Source organism: Corvus kubaryi, unplaced genomic scaffold (genome assembly GCF_017639235.1).
Source record: "Corvus kubaryi isolate FWS band 111438036 unplaced genomic scaffold, C.kubaryi_AGA036_p1.0 124, whole genome shotgun sequence".
NCBI lineage: Eukaryota > Metazoa > Chordata > Aves > Passeriformes > Corvidae > Corvus > Corvus kubaryi.
In genome coordinates, this window is record NW_024580659.1 from 4,113,138 (window position 1) to 4,136,603 (window position 23,466).

The 23,466-nt window shown below is 38.2% G+C and overlaps 1 protein-coding gene across 5 annotated transcripts in view; it reads left to right on the forward strand.

Annotated features, from left to right (window-relative positions):
* The window catches only part of CACNA2D3 (calcium voltage-gated channel auxiliary subunit alpha2delta 3), a 395,280-nt gene extending 383,263 nt beyond the window's left edge, over window positions 1-12,017 (forward strand). For all 5 annotated transcript variants that reach the window (XM_042020563.1, XM_042020540.1, XM_042020542.1 and 2 more), the window contains 3 exons: window positions 9,753-9,865; window positions 10,611-10,693; window positions 11,518-12,017. In XM_042020563.1, the coding sequence (XP_041876497.1) occupies window positions 9,753-9,865; window positions 10,611-10,693; window positions 11,518-11,610 (289 nt within the window). In that variant the 3' untranslated portion in view covers window positions 11,611-12,017. The remainder of the gene's footprint in view (window positions 1-9,752; window positions 9,866-10,610; window positions 10,694-11,517) is intronic.
* Window positions 12,018-23,466: the final 11,449 nt, after the last annotated feature.

Consider the following 23,466-nt stretch of genomic DNA (forward strand, 5'->3'; position numbering starts at 1 on the left):
AGTCACTGTATGGGCAATTTAACTCTACCCTTTGATAATGTATATTTTGAATGACCAGTTCAGGAAACACTGTAAATTACTATTTTCGCTTAAGAAAAAAGGTATATAAAATAATAGGGCAAGACATATCTAAGTTACCAGGCAGGTCTGTGCCTGCCAGTCATTAGTTTAACAATCCCTTGGACAGTTTTCAAGGCTGGGGAACTTCTGTTTGCTTGGGGTTTTTGTTTTTAAACAGACATCTTCAGTACTGCTTTTCTTTTTCTTCTTTTTTTGTTTCAGAACTTTTTTAGTATGCTTGTTGAATTCTGGGGCATTTTAGTTGTTTATGCACAGAATGTCACCCTGTGTCTCCCTCTGTAAGCACTGTAAAATCTTGTAGATACCTGGGCCTGTTTCCTACCAACTGACTGTGTTAATGTCTGAAGTTTTGCTAGAGGTTTTCTTCTCACCAGTAGGATGAGATGTGCACTCTTTCTCTTACCTCACCACTTCTGATAAAACCTCTGCAGGGGAAGATGATGAAGATCTGCACCCATTCACTGTTCATAATAAAATCAGTACTCCATTAAAATACAAATAATAATCTACTTAAAAGTTAGCTTAATTTTATATTTTGAACAAGTATTAATAAATATTAACAAAATGATATATAGTAGCCGATGCAATGAAAGGATGTTTTGTAATGACAGGGGATTAAAAAAGTTGTATGAATGCCATAATATATAGAGCTGAGTAGTAATATATATTATTTTTGTTAACAATGGCTTGGGATAGAAAAAATTAATTGAAATTGAGAAATGATGCGATGAATTTTTAAAGCCAGGCACACTTGTGAATAATTGCTAATGCTAGAACATTAGTTTGTAATATATTCATGTTATTGGCAGATGAAAAACAAAGCAAACATGGCTTAGACATCTTCACATGGAGCACTTTCCTTTTTAAAGGGTTTGGGAGAGCTTAAAGGATGTTTAAAAGCCTTTAAGTTAGAAGAACGACATGAATATTAAGATTTGAGAGCCATGCAAGGAACATTTGTATATTACATAAGATAATACAGAATTTTAGCTGGCTATGGAAAAGATGGCATATAGTGTGCTTTTGTCTTTCAGATGTGGCCTTCTCATTTATTGCTAAAGTTTATGTTAACAGAAAGAAATTAACAACACCCTTGAAAAACACACTGTAGACACATCCAATGAGCAGTTCTATTCTAGGATTTATTATACTTTTAATGTGAATCTCCTTGTTGTTTCTGCTTTTTATACTTCTGTTTCTGTTGTGTAGCACCTCGCTAGAGTCATATTGTAGATGAGACTTGACCTAAATCTGTGGAAAAGAGTAATTACCAATTCAAAAGTTACTTTCACAATGTCATATGATATCTGTGAGCCTTTGTAAACCAGAATATATCAACTGGCTTTTTAATCTTAAAGTTATATTTAGAACCTTCCTTAGAAATCATATAGTATTTTAAAAAACACAATCTGAGATGTCTCTCAATACAAACCACAACTACTTGAGTAGAGCTGAAGAACTCTGCTGAAAAACACATATTTGCTAACATGCTCTAGTGGAGCAGCATTTTTCAGCCTGGATATCTTCTCTGACCTCTCTGTTGTGGCCTTGTTAACCAGGTGTCACTGTCAAAAGAAAAAAATCTTTAAGAGACCTCTGATGTGATTTGCTTTGTGCCAATTACTGTGTCTCCTCTGTTGGTCACTGTGAGCACAGAACCAGGTACCCACTCTGCTTGTGGAGACCCACTTACGTCCACAGAGCTCGGGTTTATTCAGGGGTATGACTGTTGACTAATATTTAAAGTTTGTGGGATTCCTGGCCTCAATTTCTTTGAAAAAAAATTGCCAGTACATTTTAACTCTGGAGGTTGGAAACTCTCCATTATCCTGCATCCTCAAATGGAAGGGTGGCTGCACTTATGAACAGCCCAATGCCTCCTTACACTAAGGATCTTCTGTCATCCTAAAGGCTGCACACTCTAAGTTTTTGGATGTTTGCAGCATTCCTAACGTGCAGTTGGTCAAGTACTCTTGTCTGAGCATCAGTTATTTGAGAAGCATCCCCTGGTGGGCAGTGAGCGAGAATGGGCACTTCTGGGGGATCCTGTCTGAAGCCAAGGGGTTTCCAGCCATGGCACAGCTCTGTGGGGCTCTGAGCACTCAGCAGGCACAGGAATGGTGAGGATGACACTGCTCACCTAAATCCTCAGTTCTAAACTTTGCTATAAGTATGTTTGCACTGATACCAAATTGTACTGTAGGCAGTCAGGCTCTATGTGGTGGAAATATTTTGCTAGCATGAGGTCAGGATCTGATTACAAGCCTGAGGCTGTGAGTTTATCTGCCTCTTTTCATGTGAGAGAGCCACTAGCCGATTTCTTGTATACTGCTTCAGCTCTCAGAAATGTTGTTATTGGCATATATGTTATTTTTATAAATTGCATTAAAGATATTTCATTCTCTATCATCATTTATTTGGAAAAAAACCCCCGAGAAAACAAAAAACAAGTAGCCCAACTTGACTGCGATATAAACATTTCATTCATTCACTGCAAAAAATGTGATAAGTGAGAGAAATGTGGGTTGGAAATGTGGCCAGCAGCCTGGAAAGCACATGATAGGAGTTGGGAAACAGCAAAGTGGATATCTGCACTTCAGTTGAATGCTTAAAGTTTGTTCCAGGCCATAAGGGTTGAATGTTTGCAACCAACAGTTATGTGAGTAACGCATATTTGAGTGCAGCGTGCACAATATTTTCCATTTACTCTACCCTGATGCTGGTATTTTTTCTTTCTCTAAAAAATAGGAAAGATCACATTTGACAGATATGAAATGTAATCCCAAAGTTACAACTCATCTTAATCCAAAATACTCCAAGTTCATTAATGGAGGTTTGCATGCAAGAAACACACTGAAAGGCCCAGAGGGAAATGGCTGAGTTTACAGTGATGCTCAGGAGCCAGAGTGGCCAGTGAGGGCTATCTAACTTGAGTACATGGAAATCGAGACACTTCCTCACATCTATGTGCATGTGTTTAGGTTGCCAATTTGAAAATATTGCCCTACGTTGATTTCCGTTCAAACTACTCACAGTGAAATTCTACCACCCTTTGTAGGATTGGCATGCCTGAGCAAAACAAGTGGTATTTAAAAGATTTTTCTATTGTCACCTAAAAATGATTGATTTGATGATGTATGTGCAGGAGTGACATTTGTCAACACAATACTCTGATATTCTACTCATAATTTGATTTTAAGTCCCACAGTCATCACTGTGACATTAAACGACAGTAAGAGTGTTCCAATGGTCATTAAGGAAACAAATGGAAAATACATACAAGGATTTTTTTGCCCTTAACTCAGGCTGCTAAACCTGAGCATGGAATTAAAAGTGAATCCAAACAGTCAATTAAATATTTATATTACTAAAATCCTGCCTAAGACATATGTTTGTTGTGACCACATATTCTACTGCAGAATGTTCTTATAAGCACAGATATAATGGCAGGGTATTTCTGTAAAATTAAAAGAGAATACCGATTGTAAAATACAGTTTATAGATCAGCAATTATTACTTATGAACAAGGCTTTTTAAAGCAAAGTGCAATAGTGAAGTGTTTCTGTGAGAAAACAAGAAATAATTTTTAACAAGAAACACACAGCATTGTTTTTGGACAAGTTGAATTGCTTATAATGTTGTTGTGTTCAAATCCTCCCCAAATTACAAAGAAATATCTTCCATTCTTCAGGATAATAGGAAGATATTTTGTCTAAATGTTCTGGTCCCACAAGCATAGTTTTATCCTGTAAGTGTCTTCCGAGTTCCATGCTGTTTGACATTAGTTCTGTTCCCTCTAATAATTTTCAGCCTTTGCAGCTGTTTGAAGAAAATAGGGAGCCATGGATCTGAAAATCAGAGATTTCTGAATGCTCTCAGGAGGTTCCCTGACATTCTTTTTTGCTGAAACAATCTTGTAGCAGTGTCAGTAGCCACCAGCTAATGGCAGCAGGGCTGCAGGGCAGGAAAAGGAAAATAGTTCAGTACAAATGACCAAGAAATGATGGTCTTTGGGATGCTCAGTCTGAACAACCCAGTATCGCTGTGTCCACTCTTACAGCTGCCTGGCCCACTCTCAGGCCATACAAAATATGCTGTGTTGAACAAGTTTCCTTAAGTTTCACTGTGTCTCGGGCTACGGAAATAGCTGCTTATTAGTATGGAAACCTCACCCCTGTGCTCAGTTTATATCCCATTTGAAGTTTAACACCAGTGGACAAGGAAATGGATTACTTCTCCTGCATGGAAATACAGAGACTAAGCTGCTCAACTGTAATATCGATCTCCTTTAATAGCAGATGTTGTAGTCAAATAGTGGAGAGTAAACAACTTAAAGGTTAGGTTTGCTTAGCTGGACGAGACACATCTCTGGCACGTCTGAAGTAGAATTACCTTAGCTTTGCCTGCTATTGATCTAGGAAAGGAAAGGTGAAGCCAACAGCATTTCAGAGACAAGGTGTTAAGCCTACCACATATAGATTTTGTACCATATGATTGAGGTATTTGTAGTGAAGCAATGACCTGCATTAAGAAGGGAAATCAGTGACTCACAGAAGTGTGTGATCTTCAAGTTGGCCAGTAAGCTGGACGTGGTCTGCCAGAAGAAACAGCAGCCAGGAAGTAAGAAGGGCACAGCTCTGCTGTGGTCCTGCTGAGCCTTTTTCCATCAATATGAGAAATGCTCCAAAATCTCTAAGGAGACAGACTGCAGAGGCCTCATGGCAAAGCCTCCTCCTGCAGCAGTTGATAACCAGCTTCCCTATATCCTTTCCCACAAGGCACTGTCACTGCTTGTCCTGTCATCCCTGTCCTTTCCTCCACCTTGGAACATCTTCCTCCTTTTCCAGAGAGGTTTGTCCCTCTCCCACTTGCCTCACTAAAACTTTACCTCCCCAGAAGTCCAGAGGTGGAAAGATGAAAGAAAGAGAAAGAAGCACAGTGTGGAGAGAAGGCAGTGCTGCAAGGGTGGTGTCAGCTCAGTCCCTGCTCCTGCACTGTATATATTCTAATTATTTCTACTTACAGAAGAAAGCAATTCTTATGAAAAATAAGTGACATTTTGGGAATTAGGTTGGGGGTTTTGGTTTGTTTGGTTGTTTTGGTTTATTTTTAACATAGTCTGGGAAGAAATTATTATAACAATAGAATATATATTATGACTCTTTAAAGACTTTTACATATACAAATTAAAGGGAGAGTTTCCATTTAAATTTAAATAAAACAACACAACAACAACAACAAAAGGAAACAAAAAAAACCCCAACCAATCAGGTTTGAGTGTAATGTGCTGTCTCTCTCAGAACAGGTGTTGTAGCCCACACTTAGCTTTAGGGATTATGCTTCACCCTGTTTAGGATGCATTCCTCTGCAGGATCACTGTTCATCCATTAGAGAGAAGGACCCTCCTCCAGAGGATGACTCAGATCCCCAAAGCCAAGCTCCTGCCCCAAATTATTCTCGAATGGTTTGTCCAGACAGTCTGAATGGCATGTCCAGAGCTGGAGGTGATCACCCTTCTAATGTAGGAACCTGAGTTATGTTCTTAAAGGCAGCAGGTGTGATTGCACTCCAGCATTTGCACTACAGTGCTGTTGTGAAGCTTTCAGAGTTGTAGGCTGTCTAAAGGAGTTAGAAGGAACTGATCTTCTATGGGAAGAGTCATTCAGATACCAGACACACATTAAAAGTGTGCTTTCTTATCATGCCTTCAGAAGCATGACTACCAAATATAATTATGAATGCAGCAGTACTTGAATTCCAAGTCTCTTCCTATTTAATTCCACAATGAATAATTAATTTCAAGGTGCAGATCAATAGGTATTGCATTTCGAGCAAATATTTACTGTTTCCAATTAAAACATGAAGATTTTTTTTCTCAAATTAATTTGCACTTTATTTGTACACGTCTCTATATGGACCAATACCAAAACAGGTTAAAAAGAAACAGATATTCTGTGTGCAACGTGAAAAAATTGACATGTAATGCTGTGACTCAAAATACAAAGTTTCCTGCAGATTTACTCTCTGTTGTTATTTTTTCTTCATTAACAAAATAGTTTGGCATAACTAGATTTTCTTCCTCCCTCTCTGTCTACCCCTTTCAAGTAGTAAATTCCTTCCTTCCTCACCTTCCCCACAAAGTCAAGAAGCAGTTTGTTTTCAGGTCTGTTTAAACCCTCTGAACCTGCACATCAAATAAACCAAGCTAGTTCCTCAGTGGATGAAAGATAGAGGAGAAATTATTAATGGGCTTCTTATTGACTCAATGTGGCTTCAACAGGAACCCCAACAGTTTATTCTATTTGGAGATATATGCAAGCCTACTCCTGTGCTGCCCCTATCAAATGATGGTGATGCTACTGCAGTAAAGGAAAATGATTCAAATCAAAAGATTTACACTATTTAAAACAAAAAGAGCTTTACCCTTTAAATGTGAAACATTCTTCATAATACTAAGGCACTTAAACACAGACTTTCTTTTGGTTGTTAAAACAGCAATGAAGTTCAGCCAAACTCCTTACTCAGTCCTTGAGAGTTGGTTTCCATATTACCAGGGACACAAATGCCAGCTTTAGCCAGCAGGTGTTCAGAAATGGTTATTGTAAGAGAAACTTTAGAGGCTCACAGTGGATCTTACAGAGAGATAATACCATTTTCCCTACTTTGTCAGCTACTTTATTTCTCACTGCAGCCATGGAAGCTGTTTGCTGGAGGTTTTTCTCCCTTGCAACAGAACCCTGGCATATACAGTGAAGTATTTTGGTGGAATGTCTCAGTCTCTGAAAGGCTTTGGTCTGTGTTCATACACCTTTTGTTTTCTCTGAATGTTTGGTTTCTGAGACTTAACTGGCATGAATGTTCAAAATGAATTTCAAAGATGCATATGCATGTCACCATGGGAACTGAAGGCTGATCACAAACAGCAGAGCTGCTGCTGGGATGATTGCGTGCTTTATCCAGTTTGGGCATGGAAGCAGTGCCATGTGAATTATCTGAATAGTCACACAGCAACTGTGGTGGTTACGATTGGCACAAACTGCTTTGCCACTGATCTGCTGAGGGTAAGAATATCTCATGACTGTGAAATGATCTTAAATTACAGCGGCTGAAAGAAGTATAATTTGTTTGTGCAAACTATTATTAGAAAAGAAAGCGAAAATGGACATTTTTTGCCCTTATTTATTTGCTCAGCTCAGTCTCGGTCTTGAATCCTCTGTCTTCACTTGTTGATATGTTGGCTTTACAACTTCATTTCCAGATTATGCTTGAGAATTGTGTAAGAGAAAACATCCATATACTGCTTGATGGAAGAAAACATGTTCTTCTTAATTTACTTTTAGTGGGAGGATGAGAAGCCAGTTGTTTCACTTTTCAAGATATTAGTTAAGTTGTTATTGTGCACTATGGGAAAAAAATGCCAGGATGAGCCAAAAATTTCATTGTTTTATGGTTCTTTATAGCAGTCCCATGCTCTGCGGCAGCCACCATAAGCTCAGACACTTCACAAACTTCTGTACTGGTTAAACAGACTGTAGATTTGTAAGAATAGTCACTGTTTCTTAAACAGAGTCAGTGTAATTAGTTGATACCTATGATATAATTCCTAAGGTAGCAAAGAGGATTTTTTACTTAACTAATATATGGTTCTTTGAGCTTCCTTTAATTCATATTTTCCATCAATCAATGCATGTACATTGCATACATTCCCCAAATTGATGAAGTCAAAAATTATGAAGGCTTGGCGTAATAAAGCAATACAGAACATTTTGCTAGACTCCGTAGTGTAGCTGTGTAGTAATTTTTTCAGCATCATAGTTCTGTAATTGAAACATTTTTCTGGATTAAGTGCTTTCTTCCCAGCTAGGTGAAGTGATAGGAACTTTTCTCCCCCCTCTCTAGTTTGGGGAAGGAATAGCATTAAACTACACAGCCTTTATGGCACCTCAAAGAATTGGGTGAAAAAAGAAACAGAATGGGAAATTGTCCGGCTTTCGTGAACTGGCACCTTTAAGCCTGCACGGATGGTACTTGCTTTCCGTAGGCTTCAGTGTTCACAAAAAGATGCATCACAAAAGGGCCTGAAGTTAGGCACACCATAGGTAAAACAGAAGAGTAATTACTCCCTTCTCAGCAAAAAGAGAACTTACTCATTTAGTATCCAATTAATTGTTAAAGCACTTTATGCCCGCCAGGTTCTCTTCTGAGCTAGTTTCAAAGATACAATAAATATAAGTTTCAGACTGCACAAAATGCAAATCATGCCAATTTCTGGGAATAAAAATAATGTTTTTTCTATCCTTTACTGTTTGATTTATTCCTAGCTGTTTTGAGAAGTTCATGCAGTTTTGGTGCTCTTGCCTGCTAAAGATTTTCCCTCCTTTCCTTTATTGGCCCCATTTCTCCCACACACAAATCCACAAAGCCACAGATGCTCCATTACAATGATGTCAGTCTTGCTACATGCTCCAGCTGTTTGATAGGTACATTTATAAAGTTCAGCCTTTTACATTATGCCATAAATGTATATTTCATGTATAAACATAAAGTTAACATATTGCAGATCACTCTAAGTGTAATTTTAATGGAGGTCCAGTAAGTTTAAAAAATACTGAAAAGCATTTAATCTTTCCGTTGGCAACATTTTTATAGTAAGTTTTCCAAACTTTTTTTTCTTAGGCTAGGTTTAAATATTCCCTGCCCTCTCTGCTATTTCATCTTCTGTGATCTTTGGAAAAAGCAGGGAGTTATTATAGTAAGACAATATGTATTTAAAGAAAGATGTCTGAGGAAAAATATGTTTCTCTCCACAACTTCTTGGTGCTCAAACCCTCACTCAATGTTCTGTACATTTACCAGCAAACCACGCTGCAAAACACCTAATTCTTGGATTTGCCAGATTTCAGTGATATTCGAAATGGCCGATACGCTGCTGATAGGATGTATAAATTCTAATAGATTGTTTTAAAATTTCATTAAGAATTGGGTCTGAGCCTTAAAGCCATTCTTTGTGTTGTGTCCTGAATTTCAAAGGAACAGCTAAATAGTGCCTATTTGGCTCTGCCCTCTACCCCTTTTCTCTTTGGTATGTGCTTAAGGGTTCAGCTCATTGAAACTGTGTGCATCATTGACTGGTACCCACAAGATCCTTCCCTTGTCTCCCCTGGGTGCTTTCCTTCTTACAAAAAATGTCTTTATTTTTCATTCTCTCTTTGAGTTGCCTACTTTGCCTTCATTTGGATGTGGTGCTGAGTTATCACCATATTTGTACCAGATAGTCATTATTATTCTAAAATAAATCTCTTCGCTTAGAAAGATTTTGAGGCCTAATCTCTGTTTTGTTGGCTCAGTAATGAAACGACTCTCAAGAGGACAGATGAAAGCTGAGATCAGCAGCTGGGGTTGCTTCAAGCAACATCCAGAACACACAAAGTCCCTAACACAACTGTAGAGACTCAAGTTTGGGACTGTGAGCTGTGTGGCTGCAGAAGAACCTTCATCAGTGCTGTGGATCTGTTTCATTCCAGACCATAAATAAGTAGCTGGGTAGTCAGAATGGAGTGGAATTCAGTACTGAAATCTGAAAAAGAAAAATATGATAAATTCCTAGCAAGAACCAGTGACTCAGAAATGCTGATAATGTCACCATTATTTGTTTTCTTTTTAATTTTCAGGTCTTTTGTTATCCAGCAGATCCCAAGTAGCAACCTCTTCATGGTGGTAGTAGATAATGAATGCTTCTGTGATTCTGTCCCACCAATTACCATGGCACCTATAGAAATAAGGTATATCCTTTTATTTACAAGCTGGTCAGAAAGAGGTTCAAGATGCAAACATTGAAAATTTTCTTATCATGGGAAACTTGCATTGCATGACATCGTCACCCATTATATTTGCTGTTTGAAATGTGTTCTCACTATTTTTTCAGTGAGAATTCACTTTTTTTTTTTTTAATATGAATTAAGCAAGTACATGTGGATCTTTAAGTAGCATAAGGTCATGGTCATCTTTAGATGGACATCTTTCGAATTATGCACTATGCAATTTTCTCATGAGGCTGGAACTCATGATATTGAAACTTATAGAACTTCTTATAATATAGATATCTCTTTCTTTTTAAGGTATGACTGGAGCATTGAAAATGTTTCAGAATCTTGTTTTCCAAAAATACAAAAATGTAGCAAAGTAAATATATCACTTGATTTTTAATTTCCCCACTTCCTAGTTTTTGCTGGTCTGTAGTTCAGGTAGTTCAGGATTAGTCTTTTCCCATAAGTTGGAATTTGTCAAAAGCAGCCTGCAGTGTGCTTTTATTGCCAACTTATGGAAAGACAGGTCAGCAGTGTAAGTGCACACGTGCTGTTGAAAACACAGATCACGGAGAGGAAAGCACTCAATCACTTTTTCTTGTGGTGACCACACATATCACCTGGGGGTTTTGATGGAGAGGAAGAAAGGAGCTGAAAGATTTTCTCTGTATTCATTTCAAAACACTCCCATGAGAATACAATCTCTCCTTAACTGCCTCATACATAATGAATCCCTTAAATGTGAACGGTTAAAATCTCAGAAGATAAGAAGACGCCCAGAATCTTGTCATGGATTTCACCCTGAAGTAAGTTTCTATCTACCTTTCCTTTCTTTCAGACTCTGGTAAATTTTTTATTTCTTTAAAAATAGTAAATAGGAAAACTATCTTCCAAGATGAAATGTTGGGAAATATACAGAAAACTCTGTAGTAAGGGAAGTGTGCTACAAGTCTTTTTTGTGCTCATGTAGACAATGTCCTGAGTTGCTGCTTTTGCAGACTGGTTTGTATCACGTAAGAGAACTTGGTAGGATGTGAGCACTGGCAGCCAGGAATATCTGAGAACTCTGGCTCAAGCACTGACCACAGGATTCGTTGTTAGAGATGGCCGAGAACTTTGTGCTGCTAATGTTTGCTTCAGTAATTAGCTCCAGTATCATACCTGTCATGCCACAGTCATTGTGCTTACACATAATATTGCTCAGGAGGGGTAGTGACCCCTCCACTGTATATATTTACTGCTCTGTGCTCTGCATAATACTCTTGTACAGTGCCAAGGAGAGCTGATAGAGACCAGGATGTGGTTACAGTGGCTCGTACAGGATAGGTTCATATACATCCTTTTTACTCTGGAGTAGCTTTACTTCTGCCTCTGATGGGGTAATGCAATGTAGAACAAGACCTAAAGTATAAGGTGGAGGGGATCACTTGTTCATGCTCACTTTCAGTCTACAACATAAACATGTCCAACTCAAAACATGTTCTTGTATTACTTCCTGAGTCTATTTCGTTAATGGGCTTTGTTGTTTGCACCAGTGCTCTTATGCCTATGTTTGCTAAATAATCATGTGTCATAATTGAATGTAGTGGCTTGTGTTTATTTTCCTTTGTTGTTGTTTTATTTTCTTTAGGAAAATGCAAGAGAATGTGGCGGTGTCTCAGGCCTTAGTGCTAAACCTTCTCTTGTTCTCCTTCCTCTGCTATTGACGATTTTCTCCAGGTGACATCGACTGATGTGTTCAACTGGCATGCTAAAACATGGATAAACTGTGAACTGGGAAATGGTGCAACATAGAGGACATGAAATATAGTCAGAGCATCAGCATTTCATGATTTTAAACTGTTGGTGATATAAGTTCTTAAAGATATGTTGAAAAAAGGTTTATCTTTTTACTTTGCAAGTCATGCAGATGTGAATTTGGCATATGGTAGTTGTGATTCATCAAAAAAGGACTTGGTAGATAGAGGTGACCATTGCTTTGTCCCATTGAAAACAATTTAAACTGTGTACTTTTTTCAATAAAGTATATTAAAATCACAGTTTCAGAGTGTATTTTAAGTATGCTAATATATTTGTTCAAATAATGAATGATGGGAAGAAAATAAAATAAATGGATGATATTTTATTATGCATTTAGCCTCTTTCTGAAAAGATTCAGAGAAGAAAATGGGGAGTTGGCTTTTACAATAAGGCAGAATAGCTTTTATTAGCAACTTTAGGAAACACCTGTGTGCGTATGAAGCTGAGCAGGTAATATATGGTGCTGAATTATAGTGAAAGTTTGGTTCCTGGAAATAGCTATAAAATATCTGCATTTAGAAAGTGAGTCAAAGCCTTATTAAAGCCTTGGTTCTAACTTGGGCAAGCTTTGGATCAAACTGTTTGATTTGGCTGCAGATGGCAAAATTGAGCACTTTTCATCTAAAGGAGTAGGAAGACATGTAGAATAGCCCATATCAAAGGGTGACACTGTTCTGTTGGTGTTCTGCCCTCGAGATCTCATGGCAGACTGGAGCAGCTCATTATGACGAAAGTCATAAGCAGAGAAAGTCTGACTTGCAACACATCTGTGTCAGCAGAACCCATTATTGGTTTTCATTGAGTGTGCCTGTTGGTAGGCAAAGATCTAGACCACTGTTTTCATTCCAGGCCTTTGTAAGGGAAATGAGGTAATAGAGATGAGCATATTCCTTTTGCAATTGGCAGCGAAGTCCCTGCTGTGGCTATATTTGCTGAAGATCTTGATCTTTGAACTGTGTTAGTCTCAATTAATCTTTGGAGTTTTACGCAAAGTAGAACTCTATCAAAGGAGAACGCGTCCTACCAGCAATATAATACATCAAATACAAAATAATGAAATAAAAAATGTACTGTTCTGAATCTGGTACTTGGAGATTGCAGTTTCCTGGTTGGGTGTAAGTTTGCTTTCAGCCTTGGATAAAGGCTAAGCAGATTTTCTCTGTATCTTGGTTGGGAATAGGGAGCATGGCCACTGAGAGGGGCTTTGTTTTAAAGAATACTATCCAGCTTGTAAGAGGAAGAACTAGTAAAGTAAAATTTCCTCTCCAGTGCTTTCATGGGTTCAGATGCACTGGTATGTCCTCTGATTCTGAAGCCATACAAGTCTTTGGACTCATAATTTTCTTTTCCTCACCTCTTTTTTTTTTTTCTTTTATTGGAGGTTTTTCCTACAGACTTCACTGTCCTTGCTTGTTGGTCTCAAAACTACTCACTATGGAATAATTTTCCAGCTGACATTTAGTCAAACTGTTGTCCTAGTGACATGCTCTGTTTACTGAGCAAATTGGGAACTCAAGGCATTTTCTCCACTTGGGCTGACATGGATATCCTGCTGTTCTTTTCTTGGTTTTTCACTGAGCACCATTCCCCCTTACCCTCTATCATCTCGCAAAAACTAATGTCAAGACTTTATAAATAAAGTATTTTAGTTTCTGATTCTCCTTCTGAGTTTTCAGAATTCACAACATTGCAGTCTCATAATGCTTTTGTATGTCTGATGCTTGTTCTTCTGTAATGCTATTTAATGTTTATAGCCAATATAATACAGGTGATTTTCCTTGTTAGTAGAAAGTGGAAAAAAGCATCTTTCTCATTAGAGTTATTGAAAAGCTCTGCACACAACTATCTGATGTGTTAATCATCAATGCTTATGAAGAAAGGAAATACATTAATGGAGAAAGTTTATTTCTACAGAAGTTAGATGAAAATCCGTAATAAAATTCATTGTTCATTTTGGAAAGAGGTGGGCATTTTTTTAATTGCAAAGAGCCAGGGAGTGACAAGAGAGATTAAAGCATGACAGCCTCATTTAATATTGAGAAAGATATTAAAATATGGGTATGTGAATGAATATTGCTCAAAGAAATGTGACAGTTCATTTTCAGATACTAAGGCAAAGTTATGAAGGCAGAACGCATTGGTGTACACAAACAAGTCACTGCGTGAAACAGAGTAATCCAAGTCAATTGCTAAGTGTAAAAACATTTTTATGAGTTGCCATTTCTCTGCTATTGAAGCCATCTTTTTATTTTTGTATCTATTCCTTTAGAAGTTTCTGGTGCAGTGTGAATCCAGGTTGATAAAGCCAGTCAGGAAAAATGGACACGAGGCCAAGGGACTTGGTGGTGAGTGTGCACCAGTAAGTCCCTTCTCCAGAGGGAATGGCTACAACAGGAACAGCCTGGTCTGAACAGGAAAATGATGGTTATGAGTTTCATGGCACAGAGTTCACTGACAGGACTGAAATCCAGAGGCTGGTTGAAAGAGATTTCCAGAAAAGCTGCTCTCCTGCTAATGGAGAGGAATGTTCCTGACTGTGTTTGAGTTTGCTGGTCTGTGTGTCATTAGCTCTGAAGGTGTGAAGACACTATACCATGAAGTGGGTCTGTGCTGTCATTCCATAACCTGCGGCAGGTCACAGAAGGTTATGGAATTCAATTCGATTACCTCACTAATCTGAGATGCTATTCCTCTTAAATCCTAAAATTATTATGCAAGTTCTCATGCAAAGTCAATTGCAGTAAATAGCAAAACAAGTATGTGTGCATATGTATACATACAGCTGCATATGTGTAAGCTACATACATTTTTAATAAACAGGAAGTTCAGACATCTTCTGTATCTTTTATCTCCCTGAATCTGAAGGCAAATCCAAGGAGAACTGGGACAACTGTACAATCAGTTTCAGCACAGCAAGAGGCAGAGCTAAAAGCTTTAGCTTTTTCAGGGCTTGGATCTTTTTCTTCTTTACTCTCTGCTAATGGCATTGATTTGCAACTTATTAGCCCCAGCTGCCTCATCTTCCTTTAATCTTGATAAAGTAAAAGCTGTCTGGGGGCTCAGGCTGGCCATGGACACACCATTTTTTAATGGGTTTGCGTGGGAAAACTGTCCATAACTGTCAGTGCTGCAAACTCTCCTTTAAAATCCTGTAAGCCACAAAGCCTCAGGCAGGTTTCCACAGCTGTGCTATCTCCTCTCATTGTTTTTGTGACACTGAGACTGCCTGACCCACTGTGTTTTGCTGCCAGGGCCAACTCTGCAATATGTGTGTTCGGCGACACAGGTGGTTGCCTGGGGCAAGAAGATATTAAAAGCAGCAGTAATTGTTTCATTGCCTAAATGGCTTCAAGAGACTGTTACAGTTTTCTTCTGATAGCAGGAGCCCCAGAACAAGGCACTGGCCTGTTTAGCCCTTTGGGTTCACTAGGCAAAATAGAAGTTTGGCTCAGAAGGTTTGTGGCTGGAAGATTCCAGTTATTTCCATGTGTTTCCTGAGCCCTTTATGGCCCCCAAGGACTTTTATATCTTGGGACTTTCTGTGCCTCAGAAATTCCAGCTCGAACAGATTTAACGTAAATAGGCACTCAAAATTGGAAACTTTTCTGCAGAAGAGTGCATCAAAACCTTTCACCCATGGAAAATATTTTTATTTAATTTTCCTATTTGATTATTCTTTTCCCTGAACAGCTCCAGATACTCCCAATAATATGCAGCCTTTTTTTCTACTCGTTCAAGTCCTTCCCCATGTGTTTGATTTGCAATTTATCTGGTGTACAGCAACATATTCCCTGTGACAGGACCAGCTGCCAGGTATCTATTGAGAGAAATGGTTCCCATGTCCAGAGTCCAGAAGGTCTCACTGGAGTTTATCACAATCCAGTCTCAAGACAATTTTCTTCTCTTGTCCTTAGCCTTTGGCCCTTAAGCTCAGATCATATTTCTTCCAATATAATAATATTCTTGCCACAGTTCCTTGGGAGGATTTACGTCCTCTTCAAGATTCCGTTCTATGTTTCTTCCCAAGAACAGTTTTTGGAACTGGATGTTTGGATATACCAAGTCAGGGTCTATCCTTGTGATGCTCTGAGTGGAAGGATATGTCTCCAACTCTTCCAGACTTTTTTCCCTTCTTCCCATGGTAACTGGAGAAATGCTATTTTATTGTTTGCACTTCAGTACAAATTATTTTTGAAGTCCACAGTTCTGCCAAGCAGATGCTTTGAAGAATTTCAAAGCACAGTGTTAATTTAGGAAGGACTCATTGATTTTCCTTGCATTAGACATTTTTTATTTTTTTCTCCTAAGTCTGATGGTGTTTTAATTAAGAGTAGTCAGGCATTGATTGATCCAGCCATCCATGTGATGAGAGGCTGAAACCTCAAGACAATTTCCTTTTCAACAGTTTTAGCAGATTTGATTGCTCATCATTGTGGCAGGAATAACCAGGTAATTGTGTCTGTGTCACACTACCCTCTAACACCTCACCAGGTGTCAAAAGCTCATGTTTGTGCTCTGCTCTGCTGCTAACAGTTTCTGGAAGTAAATGGGGTGTGTTGACTATGTAGAAATTTGTAGGTAATTCACACAAAATCAACAAAATAGTATTGAGAAATATCAATGCAGTATCACAATAAGTGGTGTGAAAGCAACTGTGTTCCCTGTTTCCATTATTAATTGCAAGTCCTTTGTTATCTTTAAATGGAATTGAGGCTGAATTTCCAGTTAGTCATGTCAAAGCGCTGTAAAATCCAAGATGCTTTTGAAGAGTTGAGCTCTAGTTCATTCAAGTAGTGCAGAGTTTGGTTATCTTTTACTTGAATTCTTTTATCAAGAGGTTATAAGGAGTTGACAGCTAGTAGAGCCTCTGTAAGATCAAGATGGAAAGCTGTTTTTTTCATTCCAGATGTGGTCTTGAACTGCACTTACATGTGTTTAAAGCAGCCTTGTAAGAAAAGGTTACACTTGACAATTCTGAGTCAAATTTGAACCTTAGCACCAGAAGTTCAAGTGGTTAATGCTGGGTTTGTTTGACTATTTTAGGATTTAGTTTGCAACTTTAACATGCTGGGTATTTCACTTCCAGGAGAAAGGGAAGATCAGATTTCAGTTCGTGGTGAGAAGTGCTTTGAGTCAGCTATTTAAATGTTTTAGGCAGAGTGCTAAATGTTTAATAGAGGAAGCTAGTCGGGACTAGCTGGGATAGCTGAACTAACTGAGAATGCTTGGGGCACACATGCAAATGTGCAGATGAATCCTGAAAGAGGAAATAAAGAATTGTTTGGGTTTTTTTCTTTGTTATTCATTTGGCATTGGTCAGTTGGGTTTAACTGGAAAAATGAAATACTATTTTTCATTTGCCCATGTTGTTTAGGGTGGGGGGGGGGGGGAAGAATTAATTTAGAAGCAGTCAGATGCATTCCTGGATTCTTCTAATGCTTCCTCTGAGATATTACTGTGATAAGTGCAATAGTTAAGGGAGAATCCCGAGTTTCTGACAATATTTTTTTATCTGTTATAGTTAATGAAGCTGTTTAGGTACATCTGTTTCATGTCTACAGATGTGAGTGAAATAATTAGGGGAAAAAAGTAATCTATTTACATTGCTAGTTACTAAGCATCAAAAACAAACCAGAGCAACAATTAATTTGCAATTCCATTATCTCTAACATATTAAAAAGCAGGACATGAAACCTGCTCATAAAGACTCTAATGGAGACTTGTGATTTCCCATCATCAGATCTTTGTGGGTTTCAGAAAGGCATTGTCCTTTAAAGCAGACATTCTTCCTGCTCTTTCTTCTTTGGTCTTTCAAAGTCTAAACCCTGAGAATTTCAAGGACTCCCAGGAAATCTGTCCTCTGGAGAAACAGTAAACAGAGTATTTTGAATTCTGCTTAAAACCTGGAGTTATTGTGATACACATGAATTCATACAAGTATGGACTCAATAAAGAATATCTAGTTAATATCCTTTAGGTCCACTAGTAATGATATAAACAGAGATCTCTGTAGGAAGATGAATATTTTGTAAGATATAGGAAGGTCAAGAATTTTTATTTTCCACTGATAAAAGTTTTCTTGGCAGAAAACCTCCAGATTTTATTTAAAAGAAAAAGCACTTTAAAAACTTGGGTTTATGAGAACTCAGAGGGGCATTGTTTAAGTCCAGTTTTTAACCATGAAATCCTTTTGACATATGGCAGTCATTACGTATTTGCATCTGTCTATCTTGGAGGATTTTTTCTAATAGAAGATACTTAAAAGTTCCACAGTTAACATAGTTTTCAATAAACACTTGAGAACTTCTTAACAGTAAACAATGATTTTAAACTGCCTTGCCAAGTATGTAAATGATCTACAGCTTCTAATACACCAAGATTGTTGCATATTTTCAGCCCTGCATTTGGGACCTCTAGGCAATGCTGTTTCAGATTAGGACAAACCATGAATCTCTTAACTGTTTCACTTGAGAGAAGAAGGCTTTATCGTTGTGATACTCATGGCAGAAAACCTGGAAATTTGTCCTCCCCATTCCTTTCCAAATACTGCAACCCTAACTTCATTAGCATCTGACAGATTTAAGATTGGTGGAGGATACCCTAATTCAAAAAAATTAAATACTCCGAGTGAAATAAACAGGAAAACCCCCTCTATGTTTTATACTGCTTTCCCATCTGTCCAGCTCTTGCCTCAGTCTTACAGAAGAAGAAAACTCCCTTGTAGTGTGGCAAGCATAGAGAGGAAAGATTATGGCCTCTTGAAAGGGCAGACTGACACATTTTTCCCCCTGTCCTGTTGTAGCTATCAATAGAAATATTCATGCCACATTCTTGGAAATATTCTTCCTTTCATGTAGTCCTACTGGTAAAGCTGGCTATGAACAGGGAGGGCATACAAGATTCAGCTTTTTTATGTTTTAGAGAGTGAAATTAAATTTTTTTTTTTGGACAACATTTTCATGGCTTCAGTGTACAGCTGTTCTTATGAAAAAAAGATACAACCATACATTATTGCAGGCAGGGCCTCAGAAATAACTTGCAGAAAAGGCAACTTGGTGCATATTTGTGTCTGTGACAAGGCAGCTGATCAGGAGCCACGTTTGCTGGTGGGCACAAGCAAGGACAGCACAGCCTGAAAGCTGAGGCAGTTGAAGACAAGGGAACAGGGAGGGAAGCTGATTTCAAGTAAATTCTGAAAAATGGGGAAAAAAAAGACAAGTTACCCACTGAGCTTGGTTTGCTCTTGATTCAACAGAGATTTCCTCTGGAATTCTTCTACCATATTGTCCTCTTTTTACAGTTTGGGGGATGAAAATGCAGAGAGCTCAGGATGTGAATCCTTTGAGATTTTGCATTTGTGTTTCAATCAGGAAGTAAGAGTAGTCTGGTGCTTGACCTGACTGGGCTGTAAATACTTTGCCCCAGAACTGCTATATTGATCAAATCAGGAAATAAAACTGAGGAGCTCAGGTTTCAGTCAGTTGTGTGCAAACAATGTGAAGATATGGCTCCAAAGAATTTCACCTATCAGCTGCATGTTCAGCCTATTAAACTGCAGTGTCTTGAGAGAAGATCATTTAAATCAATACAGAATAAAAAATCAAGTGTAAAATCTCCTATATGTCACAAATGCTGGTAGAGTCTCATCCATTTTTAATGGAAATAACAGCATTATAGGTGCAGGTATCTTTTCCATATCTTCAGTGAATTTTGGCTGGAGTATATAAAGTCCTTCATCTAAAGTATCTGTTGTTTTAAAGTCAGTGCTATAAGTAAAGAAGCTGATTTGAAAAATAGTTCTTAAAGTATGTACATTTATCATGCTTATCAGAAGTCTCATTTTCTCTCAAAGAGAGAAATCTTGAATGGTGCCTGTAAGCCCTGAAGTGTAATATCCTAAAAAGTCTGCTTTCTGGAAGAAGAGAGTATTAAACTAATCTTAAAGCCTTAACATAAGTAAGTAACTGTGAAACATTGCAAAATACTCCCAAAAAGCCTCTTGGCCCATTTGTTACTGAACTTCTAGAGACATAAATTTCTATTACCAGCACTGTCTTCTGGAAGACATTTGCAGCTCATATAAATGAAAAAACAGGCGCTTATCAAACAGACAACGCTTTAACATATCAGTAGATCAGGTTTTGGTTTTTTTTAGTGGCTGAATAATCACTGAAGAAGCACAATCACAGTATTCATGAAGAAGAAAAGAGAAAGCAAATGGATATAAAATTGATCTATCATTCTTTGTTCCAGTCTTTAGAGACTGCTGGACTCCACATCTGTTTCTTCTCCATAGTTTTATCATGATGGATCATTTCTGCTTATAGGGCTCTAGGTCCTTTTAAATCCTTCCATTTTGTGTTTCTATTCCTACTTATTTTTTTCCATGAGTTTTGAAAAACAATCCTAAAACACCCAACAAACCACCAAACTCTATTATCAAATGGAAGAAGAAAAAGATCTAAGTGCATCTTTTCTGAGTTTTCATATAATCTGCTGCCATTAGAACCAGAAGGTTCAATTTAATACTACTATAGGGGGTGTGTGTATATATGTATTTGTATGCATTATAGTTCTGGGAAATGGTTGTGCTGTAAGGAGCATTATTTTCCTCATGCAGGTATTGATAAGCAACATGTCATCCAAGCACATCCTTACCTTCTGGTTCTGATTACACCCTCTTAACCCAGCCTATACCTATGCACCAGAGTGCCATAACTCACGGGATATTATGGGCCATGTATATTTCATGCTGGCTTCTCAAGTGACAGAATAACTCTTTTGAATCTCCTGGTCCAGTCTTCAACAGAGAATGTAAATCCTTGTCTCCTGATGAGTTTGAAGACTGTGGCAGCATTCCCTCTGTCCATGCACTGCACAATAACACTCCCTACACTTCATTCCATCTCTGCTCCCTGCTGCCTCTGAAGTGTCTAACGTATGGGCTGGGGGCTAGAACTAGGAAAGAAAATCTGTTGAGAAGCCTCAAATGACAGCATTTTTTTCCAGCTCTCTTTGCTTTCACTTGATGTTTTTCAAAGATTTGTTGGGGAGAGTTAGCTTCACTTCGTGTTTATACATTACATAATGTGTCTTTTAGCACTTGTGCCCTACTTTAAGTGGATTGGCAGGACCATTCAAAAGTAATTGAATTCCACGGTGCACTTTAAAATTATCTTCTTGAATGCAACACAGAGTGCAGTACTTTATCTCTCAATTAATCTTTCCTTTCGTTTCAGGGAAAGAAAAGACATGGGTTTTATTTTGAGGCTTGACTTGAACAAAATGCTATTTTTCCTTCTGTTTCTCCTGAGTTTCCTGGAAGCTGGATTGGAAAGGAACAATGGCACCTACTTAGAGCAATCTGAGCAGGGAATAAAAGTACATATGGGTCTGATTCTGTGATCCACTGCAAGCATTGCATGATTGAAGTGGCCACTGGTGACTGGAACATCGTTTCTAGGTTTCTGCAACTTAGAGTTTGGGGGTTTTTAGCAGGGTTTTAAATCATGCCTTATTCTCTTGGCTGTTCTTAAGATCTGCAGTCCTGTGCAGACTTCTTCAGCTGCAGTGAATTTAACCTCTTGGTTAGCACAATTGCAAGAGAAATGCTGTGTATATCTGTGCTGCTGCTGTGTTTTCACCCTTTTTCACCTATACTGTTCTCAAAGCTGACAGTTCTTAAAAGGATTGGAGAACATCATTATTCTTTTTTTTTATTCAGTTGTCTCAGGTTAATAAATGACCTTTTACCTTTACTGAGGAATTTCCCCATCTGTCTGCTCAAAGAATTTCCTTGGATGATTCTCTGTGGATTTCATTCCATGTTTTGTAGAAGTGAATTATGATTGGATTAGAAAGGCGTAAATCTTCCTGAGTTTTCGGGAGATTATTTCCTGGATTTCCAAAGTTAGCAGTATGTCATTCTATCTTCACCCATGCCATGGGCCCTGTATCCCTGTTCCAGGTGGAATTGGTTTCTGTCTGGCTGAAATTAATTTGCTCTAAGTTGGAGTTCTTAAATTTTAGCAATCAAGAGCAACTGAGATCAAGCAAATATAAGCAAATGGCTTTTGAACACAACTGTTAAAGCTATTCAGAAAACTCAGTGCTGAGAAAACATAGCCTGGCTAATTTTCTGTCTGTAGAGAGCAGCTCTCTGTCAGGTGAGATCTATTTGATCCAGTGGAATACAGTGAAACATCCAGAGATTAAGCAAAATATTTGACAGCAAATCATATATATATTTTTTTTTTAACCTTTAATGTGAAAGGCTTATAAGGTATTTCATGTTGCTTTTTTTATCAATTCCTTATAAAGAAATATGTATATTTTTCAAAATTCTCTTGAAAGTATAGCAATTATTTCTGGTTATTTTTCTATTAAGAAAAATAATAGATATTGCCCAGTGAAATGTTAGGTTAAAAATGTTTCTCTAAAAATTGAAATGAATAGTCTCATAAGTTTTTCAGTATTCAATGAATTCAAAAAGATTCCAGTTTCTGTGCACCTCTGCCAAAGTGAAGAGCAACATTAATTGCACCTGGAGGGTCCTGTCAGTACATAAGATCTGAGACATCAGGAACGTATTAGTGAAAGAAACGAATATTAGAGATGCCAGGTTCACACTGCAGATGCTTCCTAATTTGAGGAAGTCAAATATTAGAGCTGCTTCCTAAGTAAACCCTATTTTCACACGAGTGTCCCCAAGGAGCACTGGGCAGCTGGCACATTTCCCTGCCCTGAGCAAATGCTGGGCAGCTGTTCCAAGTGCTGCTATTTCACTAGGAGTGAGTAGAGCTCTTGATCAATTCTGATTGAAAGCTGGCATTTTGCACAAGTAAATTTTTTTCAACTTAAAATATTTGTAGCTGGTGCTAGCTGTATCACCCACTGTCATTTTAAATATCACCTCCATTCTCAGTCATCATCCCCTGCTGCACAATCTCAGTTAGTCTGAAGGGCATTTCCTCATGAAGATGTCTGTCCAGTGGAAGTCCAGGAGCTTCCTTCTGCTTTCTTATGCTGTTAACCTGTACCTGAGTCTGTTGGGAAGGGCTGTGTGGAGGGGAACACTCGTTGGCTGGGTTATACTGGTACACTTATATCAGTTGTAACTACACCAGCCCGGCCAGTAAAACTCCCCTTGTGGATATATTTAGTATAAAGCAAAGACCTCTTTTTCTCCTCAAGCAGCTTTCATAGTGACATAAACTAAACCAGACATAAGCACTCAGAGTCCTTATATGAATGTAGAAATAGAGATTTATATTTATATCTCAATTATAACAGTTATAATTAAGCCACTATAGCTATGCTGGTAAATTTCCCAGTGTAGTGAAGCCCTTAATTAGGAAGTAGAGTCTGAAAGGTTTGCAGTTGGCTGATGCCACCCAGGTCTAAAACAACACCGTGTCCAATTCAGCCAGCAGCCTAGTTCAGTGTGGGGTAAGTCTGAGGTCAGAGGGGGACCTTTATGGGCTGCAATGTTTTCCTAATATAAATGAAAATAAAGCTGTAGATTGAAGCAGGGGCGAGTGGAGGATTGGACGGGAAAGAGATGATTTTGCCAACCTGGTGTTTCCCCACCTTTTAAAGAAATGCTTAGTCAGGAATTTTTTGGTCAGATTTGTGCCCAGCAAGGAGCTTAATTATTTCTGATGTGGACCAGGAGCCTTTGCCTCTTCCAGATAAGGTGGCTGCAGTTCAGCTTTGATTAGGCCAGAGCTCCAGCAGAACAGACTGATAAAGAAGGATGTCTCCTGGTTAATAGATGCTG